Genomic DNA, 9,514 nt, shown 5'->3' on the forward strand with positions numbered 1-9,514 from the left:
GGCCAGGGCAGCGCCCCGCCCCTCTCCGCCGCGCCGGGCGCCCTGGGGGATGTAGTTCTCCCGCCCTCTTCCGGAACAGCCACGACGCGCCGGCCCAGCGGCACGATGGGAGCTGTAGTTCTCCACGTCGCCCCGCCCCTACGCCGCCGCCGCCATGCCGGCCGGGAGTTGTAGTCTCCCGCCGCCTCCTGGGCGGCCAACCCTCACCTCTCGACGCCCACCGGCTTCCCCAGCGCCCGCCGCCGGGCAACCCCCCTCGCCTCCTCCCCTCAGCCACCGGTGTGTCCGCTGGGCGCCTGGTGCCTGTCACCCTGCCGACACTTGCAGGTCCCCAAAGCAGGGCCCCGCCGCTGACACAGGCCCGGCTCAGCTCAAACCGCGGCGGTCCAGCCCCGCACCTCCACACCTCAGCACCCTGCCTCGCACCGCCCTCGTCCGGCGTGAGGCACAGCGCTGATTAATGCCGAAATTGCACACCTGCAAGACACGGGCACTTGGGAATCTGGAGTCACGGTCCCGAAGTCCCGTACCTGCTGTAACAGCCGTGAGTTTTTACAGAAACACAGAAAACCACTTTGCAAACTCTCGTTTCAGCAATTCCAATTGTTTGGTCTCCCCCTGCAGCCATAAGGCTTACGTTTCTTTCTTTTTTGCTTGATTGCTTGTAAAAATGGTGACACGACATCCTGGCTGAATGACTTGGGAAATCGCCACATAAGAAAAAAAAAGATTTAGTAAAAACTGCAAAAATCGGCAACACTGCCTCCACACCCCAAATTGAATGTTTCCCCCCATCCCTGGTACACATACCCACACAAATTACAAGAGTACTCTTAAAAGTGGTTAACAACTCCCCTGGCTGAGAGACCACCACACCCACTTTTGATTTTACAAATACTCAGAAAAAACAGAATCATGTCCGAGGTTTTCACGTCTCTGAGGACTTCTGGGGAACGATCCCAACCAATTCCTCTCCCAGAGCAGCCAGGAAGCATTTTTGCAGTAAGGTAAGAAGCTAGGATGGCAAAGGTGAAAGCAGTGATATAAGAAACTTCTCTGACTCAGTGCGACAAAATAAAATGTTTTATTTTAAAAAATAATTAGAAATTATACTTAATTAAGAAACCTCTGCCTATATGCCCCACCTTTCCAGATCATGGAACTGTCTCAAAACACCTCATAATGTAACTGTCTGCAAGGACGTATTTTGGGATCTGACTGGGATTTACGCTAGACTCTAAAATATTTAACATCTTTATCGATGGCCTGGAAGAAAGCAGAGTATTGCTGATAAACTTCACAGATGACACGAGGCCTGAGGGAAGGGTAAATAATGACATGGAGAGGGCACTGGTACAGGGTGACCTGATCATTTGGCAGCTGGGGGCAAGCAAACATGCATTTCAATAAGGTCATTGATGAGCTCATTCATTTAAGAGCAAAGAGTGGAGGCTATACTTACCTGACATAAAACTTTATCCTGGGAAGCACAAAACGAAAAGGACAAATGGGTCACGGTAGCTTACCAACTGCCAAGATGGTGCTGTAGCCAAAAAACCCAACTTTCCTGCAACCTCAGAAGTATAAACAGAGAAATCGCAAGGAGGAAAGAAGTTGTATTACATCTAGAGTTGCTGCTGGCTGCTGAAATAGCTTGTCTAGTTTTGACATGTTGATAAAGTAGAGAGAAACCTGAAAAGGGACATGAAAATCACTGAGAAAACCTCTCTCAGTGAAATATATCACAGAAGGTCAGTCAATTTAATTCACTGAAGAGAGAGCTAAGGATTTGCAAGACCATAAAATACATGTAATGGCAATAGGGACCAAAAAAATCAGTAATAGTTTTTTCAGTATACCTGGCAAAACTATCAGAAGTTGAAGCTAGAACACTTTAAAAGGAAAAAAAAAACAAAATCCCTCTGTATTCCAAGCCACAGGATAAGCAGAATTGGAACTGTTCACTGTAAATAGTAGTGAATTATCTAACACTGGCAAGTTTATAGGTTTTTCTCCTAAAAGATCTAATCTCGTAAAAATGAGAATCAATTCTGGAAAATTTTGCAGCCATTGCTACTTCCATTATTGAATTAGACTACATTGGCCTCTTCTTCTTCATAATCTGCCCTGATCAATATGATGTGTGCAGCTGCTCGAAAACAGCCAGAGGGAAGAGATGTGTTTTCATTTTATTTAATATCAAATACCCTCTACAGATTTCACCTGGATTTTTTTTTTCCTGGAAAAATACCTCTCCGTATAATAAGAGTAACCCAATAAAAATGTTACAAATGAACGCACGGAGTCATTCATCGCTAACACCTGTCTTTTTCGTTTTCTCTTCTTTTCACACCTCCTCAGTGTGCCTCAGCAAAACCACTGGTTGATCTGTTTAGCTACAAAACAGGAGCATTTAGGAAGCTTTTCAAAGTAAAAGTTTGCTTTACCGTGCAGAAACTGTGGCAGTTTGCACATGAAAGCACGAAGGGAGTAACGCTGATGGCAGTAGCTTAAACGCTGTTCCTGCTTTTTGCAAAACTGAAGTTTCTTTGATAGCAGACCTGGATCATGTGCATTAGTTAGTACCTCTAACAGAAGTTCTCAGGCACTGACAGAGAGTTTAACATCAGAGTGCTGCAAACAAAACAAACAAACCAACCCCTAGCATGTTGCAAAAAATTCGTGTCATACAAAATTTTAGCTCTCACAGTCTCAGGAAATATGTAAACATTTGTAGGAGGCAGCACGATCTGTATTAAATGAAGTTGATACAGGATGAGAAATGAGATGAGAAATGAAAAAACCTTCTTCATATATCACATTCGCTTCAGGAGTTATCAATTCAGACCTGAAAAAGGTGTTCAAAGTCTGCCCGTTTCTTCCAATACTACTAGTTAATGTGCTACAAGATATTGCCTCTCCCAATTTTTAGTTTTAGTTTTTGTGTTTTAGGCACCATCTACGAGCATTTCACATAGCCAGAATGAGCAGAAAATCCCATGGATTCCCCTCAGACCTCTTTATCCAGTCTCCCTGGTTTTATTTCTGCCTTCTGTATTTTTCTATCCGTGGCACAGAACACGGTAGGCTAAGAAAACCCTACCCTAATTATAATTTTCACAGAGAGAAGACCTTCTAGATGTGCTTCTTCCAAATATGATGAATAGCACAGGTTTGCTTTAATGATACCCACTTATCCTCTAAGTCAGCGGTCTCCAAACCTTTTTATCATGCACCCCATCAGTAAAAACTTTTTGAGCATGCACCCCTATTATATGTTTTTTGGGTTTTTTAAATTATATACATATACTACTGTACTAATATATTATGTACATTATAAAACATACACAAAAATATAAATTAAAAAAGGATGAGATAAAGAGGAAATAAACACTATTTTAAAAATATTTATTTTATTAAGCATACAAAAAATATTTTCTTCCCGCACCGCACTTTGTAGACCACTGCTCTCAGTATGAAACTATTTCCACCTATCCCGATGCATTATTTCAGTGCCCACAATTTTACCTAAATCAGTTCTACCCTCTCCCCTTTGTTCAGGGGTGAAACTTCTGTTGGTTAGCATTCACCTGGTTACCTCTGAGCCTGCATTCACCTAGGTTATAGCATAGTAGGGCAGTTTCAGCCAATTTGGTGGGGTTTGTTGGTTGTTTTTTTTTAATTTGGTCTGCAAATCTCTATTCCTTACAGAAGGTTTTTGAAGCACAATCATTTAGAAACTACTACACTTTCTTTCACAACGAAATGAACCTCTGTTCCTTCTCAGCATTTAACATCATTAATAGTTTACAGATACGTTGCTTATTTTATCTAGACGCCTGTGCTTATATAAAAGCACATGTACAAGTTCAAACAAAACCACATTTAAACTATCAGTAAAATAGAGAATGTAAAAAAATCCAAAAAACCCCCAAACCCACACCTCGCTACCAGAAAAGCTTCAATTGCAGAAATTTGTAAGGGGGGGTATATGTAACAAACGAAGTCAACAACCCTGCATACTTCCTGTGCAGATAGTTCTGCTGTGCATCTCTCTTACTGATTTTGCCACAAAATTAGAAGGCTACCATAAAACATGTATCACAAGCATTACAGAACTGTGACCGAAGACATGAAATCTTTTCCCTTGCTACTGTTGGAAATACCTCAGCATTTCCTATGAGGAAGATTTAAGGAATGGTACGAACACTGACACGACAAACTTCACAAGTGCAGTGGAGAAAGGCAGGACCGTCAGAGGAACACACGCTCTAAAGCAGAACTGGCCAAATGCACAGCCATGATTACAGTACCTGCCATGAGCGCGTGGTTACAAAAGCTTTAGGTTCATTCTCAGGTTCAAAACTACTCAGCACCTCGCGGCTGCATTTTTTCACAGCTGTGTCAAGGGCTGGATAAGACGGGTACCCCGAATGAAAGAACATACCCGCAAGCCAAGCCAGTAGCTGTTGCTTCAGCAGTTAGTTTTGTTCGGGAAAAAGGCTTACACGTATCTGGCGAGGTCTGGGAGGAGGAAAGTGCCGTGGAAATCTAGGAGGGGGGTGAGGAGAGGGTGGAGGCTGTCCTCCTGGTGACAAAACACCTCACCACACCTCTTGGATCTTAGCACATCACATGCTGAGCTTTCTGGATTACCTATGCAGAAGTGTTATGAGGGGAATTTCCGTGTGCTGAGTATTTTTGAGAGCTTGGCTCTACCGCAGGGAAATGAGCTCTGGGAAGAGTAAGACCCTACATGATGCACTAAGTGAATCAATACCACATAAAAAACCCACAAGGCTTACAGACTTCCGACAAATATGCCTGCTGCTGCTTCACTCAGATAATTACAGATTGCTTCATTATTCATGACAATGCTTCATACTATCTTTGCAAATTTTCTGTCCAGATAAGGAAGTGTCACATCTGTAATATGGCAACACACAGTGACATCCACAAGTCTATTTAGAGCAGTCAAGAAATACAGAGCAAATTCAAGAGAACAGAGTTGATCCCTGTTGGAAAAGGTTTACTATCTAATTTTTTATTTTAGTAAGTAAGGCTATTAAACTACAAGGAGACAACAAAGTGAGGAACCGCAAACACAGGAATACATGGACATATGCTTATCTTTATGGTTCCATTAAGCTTTTTTAAAAGTTACTCACTTTTTTGTCTGCTCTGGGATGGGGAGAGGGAGGGAGTAAATTTCAAGGAGTATAGAGTAGCGTGAGATGGAGGGAGAGAAGTTTGTACCTGATTTCTAAAGCTTGCAACTGCATGTAAGCTTATAGGATCTAAGTGCAGAGTAAAATAACATGTAGGTCCATCTTTGCAAGAAAGGCAGAACTATTATACCTCAGACCGTAGGGTTCAGCTGATCTTCTACTCTAGTATTGATGGAAAGAGGATGCCTCTATTTCCCAGTGCTTCTTGAAAGAAAAAAACTGAAACACATTCCTTGAAGCAGAAATAAGCAAAGATGACACAAAACTCACCTCTGCACTGAATCCATCAAAAAACATTTCTGTAAACTGTAAGATACTTCGGCATTTTTACACAACTCTTAGCCGAAAAGTAGGTATATCTTTTGTAATCTTCAGATGGCGTGAAGATGATTTTTAGCCTGTGCTTCCTTACAGGTTCACACTTAACGTCTGTGGCATACAAATCGGTAATCTAAGCCGTGGTGTTTTTATACCCCTTGATCTTTTTCCAGAGTTTGTGATGGCTGAGTTACACTCACTGACATAATTAAATCCTTACACGTTCCATGAAAAATAGTCAGCAAGAGTCCACTAGTTCCCTATGATAGGAAGGCAGTTGTATATAACTAGCTCCTTATTAGGTATCAGCATACCTACACAAGAGAGAGTGCTCACCTAAATATCCCTTGATCCAGCAGCCAGTCGTTTAATAGCAGCTGGCTGCTTTTCCAGGTGCCTGGAAGTCTACCAGATACCTGCCGCACAGGAGCATATAACCTGAGCACTGGCAGAGTGAATCTGAGTGCATCCAGAGCTCACTGGGGGGACTAACTTGCAGTCCATGCAATTTGGACTTGCTCTTTGCCTGTGGAGACATACCTAGATGCGACCTATCTGCCCGGGGCTCGAGCACGCTCCAGTAAGCAATTTGCTCAAAGCTTTGAAAATCCTGAAGACACACTTGGTCTGTGAACATGCAGGTGGGAGGGAGGGCAAGGAGAAAATTAATTTATCTGCGGAAGAGAGGAAGGATGATGAAGTCCAGTAGCAGAAGTTTCAAATCAGCATGCACTGACAAAGCTGTAATGAATTCAGTAGTTTAAAAAGTGAGAATTTTCATTCGATTTATGCAACGCTGAAAGGGCTGTCTGTAAGGTAAGCCACAGCTGGAGTGATATTGATATCGCGAATGAAAGATGAAGGAAATCAGAGCTCTTTAAGAGAAGTGAGCACTGTACATAACAACGGCTCAAGGCGCATGCAGGCTGTGCAGTCAGGAGGAGAAGGAACAAACCACTGCTCTGGAGACCAGGACTGTGGCCGATAAGGAAGCCTGTGCAGGGATCAAGTCAAGTTTCAAACTGCAGAAGAATATATGACACACTGGAAAACTGTCCTCTAAGTTCCTAATACATTCATAGAGCTGGGTGTGGGGAGCCCAGGGCTATGGGAACTGGGGGGCTGCAGGGCAGGAGGGGGGCACTGGCAGAGCAGTGGAGAGCCTGGGACTGGTACAGAACATCTAACTACAGGGCAGAATGGAGATGGTAGTTTTAAATGTTTTTCCCTAAATATTTTTGTATGAGAGAATTACTCTGAACAGAAAACAACAATCATAAATGAACAAAGAAAGTGAAAAGCTCCAAGCCTCAGAAAAGTTGAACTTGCCCTGAAAAGCAATTTATACAAAATGTTTTGAGTAAAGATAAAGAATGTGGCACCTGAATTCACCATTCTCTGACTTATTCTGAGCTGGTAAAATCTCGAACCTCTGCAAACTAGCAATATCCTGTCCTAAAAAATAAAAAGTTCAGAATCTTGAAAACTACCTTCCCTCCCCCCCAAAATAAAAGCAAAACTCAAACCTGGTTCACTTATACAGGCATATGCAAAATGAAGATAAAATCAGTAAAACTAAACCTGATTTTAAAAAAAGAAGCAAGTGTTTATTCTGAAGACAGGGTTTTGACTAATCAGAGACTCTCATCGCTTGTCCATTGCCTATGCGATTGGCTAAAAGCGTACAAATTACCCCCCTCAAAACCACTTTTCTCCTCCCTCCCCCTGCTCCTCCCCCTTCACTCGCTAACATGTTTTTAAAGAAGACTTTGAGGGGAAGGGTAGGGGGAGCTCAGAGCCTTCCTCAGAGCGGGGATGCCAGAAATGGAACTCACCCAGCTTTCGCCCGTGACTACAGTCACTTTCAACTACGACTACTACTACGATGACAACTGCCAGTATCAGCACCTGCAACATATGTCTACTTTCCTCCCTATCCTGTACACCGCTGTGTTCCTGGTGGGCATTGTTGGCAACTCCGTCCTGATAGTAGCCTTGGTCTTCAAGCGACGGGTCCAGAGGCTGATCGACGTCTTTATCATCAACCTCGCTGCATCTGACTTCATCTTCCTTATCACGCTGCCGTTCTGGGTGGACAAGGAGGCTTCGGACGGGAGCTGGAGGGTAGGACCTTTCCTCTGTAAAGCTAGTTCCTATGTCATCTCAGTCAACATGTACTGCAGCATCCTCCTCCTCACTTGTATGAGTGCTGACCGGTACCTTGCTATCATGCATCCCTCTATCGCTAGACGGGTCAGAACAAGATCCTATTCCAGTGGACTCTGCATCTGTGTCTGGTTATTATCCTGCTGCTTAGGGATGCCAACCCTTTTGTCCAGGGAACTGAAGAAGCAATATGGAAAGACTTACTGCACAGACAAAGCCGTGACAGAAGCCAAACAGATTGTGTCACTGATGCTTTTAATCCTGGCCTTCTTCTTCCCACTGTTGAGTATCTTAACCTTTTACTGCTCCATCACCAAAAGACTCTGTGTGCATTATCAGAGAGCTGGGAAACATGATAAGAAACTGAGAAAATCCATCAAGATTGTCTTCATTGTAGTGGCAGCTTTTGTTATCTCCTGGGTTCCCTTCAATCTTTTCAAGCTTATGGCCATCCTTTTGGGACTCCTGAAGCAGCCCGACTGTTTTCCCGACATGGTTGCCCAGCTGGGCATGAAGGTGAGCAGCCCTTTTGCTTTTGCCAATAGCTGTGCCAACCCTTTCATTTACTATTGCTTTGACAACTACATCCGCAGAGCCATGCTCCGGTGCCTGTGCCCACGGGTGAAAATCAGCAGCAGTGGCAACAACTCTGATACTCTGGACACTCACCTGAGCCACTCCTTATCCAATTTTGTTGCGGGGGAGTATGCCGCTAGGAAGAGGAAGCGCTCTGTGTCCCTCTGACTGGGAGCCAGGACTGTGGAGGAAGGAACTTTTCTCTCCAAAGACGGCAGGGAAAAGAATAAAGTGAGAGAAACTGAAAAAAAGAAACGAGCGACAGAGGTGCAAATGTAATGGAGCTGGCATTTCAGGTGGGAGGAACGCCGCTTCCCTTTAAATGCAGATAGATGGAATAGGAAACCTTAACCACAGAATTACAGTTCACAATGATCGCTGTGTCACTGCACGGTGTAAATCTGAAACCATCGTTCCGCGAAATATTCCACACAGAGCAAGAAAAACAACACAACAGAAGTGTTTCTTCTCTTTGGTTCCTAGCTTACCCACAAACATGTCACAATGTCCTCAAACCAACCTGATCTGGTTTTTAGAGGTTTTCTGAATTTAGAAATCCAATGTTTTAATGAATTTGTGTGTTACCAGTTCTCATAACTTGAGTCCTGTGCATTTTTCTTTAAGTCTCAGCTTCTTATTATGGCATTAAATCTTAGTTTTAATCACAATAATTAAAGTGAGTTTCTAGCCCCTGTGATTTCAGGAAAAAAGGTAACTTGAAGGCAGAGAAACCAGAAGACAGGCAAAAGAAATCCTGCATTTAACCTGTTTCTTAAAGGAAAAAAACAAGAAAAAAACCACCTGTGCTTTTTAAGACTTTTTTGAGGATCTGACGCAACTTCTGACTGCTTGGGTTGTCATACAATGGTAGGACATTGTGTGCCGTTCAAAGTCCAGGTCTGCTTTGTTTAGCTGCAACTGGTTTATGTAAAGACATATGCAGTAAGGCTACTTTCTTCCACTGGAGTCAAAGTCAAATGCAAATGTGCCTGAAAAGCAAAATTAGCCAGAGTTTCACAAACATTTGAGTGATTCTCCGTGAGAAGAACGCAGAATCACGGAGAATGCTGAGAAAACTTGGGTGCATAGATGGTCACAGGAAAGGAATTCAAAAGGACCAATGTTTTAGTTCATTTACAGAGTTGAACTATAAAGTTGGCTCATTCCTACCCAGAAATCTTTGGGAAATGCAGAGGTCTTGCCTTTTAATATGCTGTGGGGAAGAT

General features: G+C 43.3%; 1 protein-coding gene across 1 annotated transcript; it reads left to right on the forward strand.

Annotated features, from left to right (window-relative positions):
• Nucleotides 1–7,364: 7,364 nt before the first annotated feature.
• GPR15 (G protein-coupled receptor 15) lies at nucleotides 7,365–8,907 on the forward strand. The gene has a single exon (XM_076328826.1). The coding sequence runs from the start codon at nucleotides 7,371–7,373 to the stop codon at nucleotides 8,454–8,456; it is 1,086 nt and encodes a 361-aa protein (XP_076184941.1). The 5' UTR covers nucleotides 7,365–7,370; the 3' UTR covers nucleotides 8,457–8,907.
• The last annotated feature ends 607 nt before the right edge of the window (nucleotides 8,908–9,514 follow it).

Source organism: Aptenodytes patagonicus, chromosome 1 (assembly GCF_965638725.1).
Source record: "Aptenodytes patagonicus chromosome 1, bAptPat1.pri.cur, whole genome shotgun sequence".
In the NCBI taxonomy this organism is placed as follows: Eukaryota; Metazoa; Chordata; class Aves; order Sphenisciformes; family Spheniscidae; genus Aptenodytes; species Aptenodytes patagonicus.

Bases quoted from the DNA above. Each gene is read 5' to 3' on its own strand.
- GPR15 (XM_076328826.1), top strand. From the start codon at position 7,371: ATGGAACTCACCCAGCTTTCGCCCGTGACTACAGTCACTTTCAACTAC.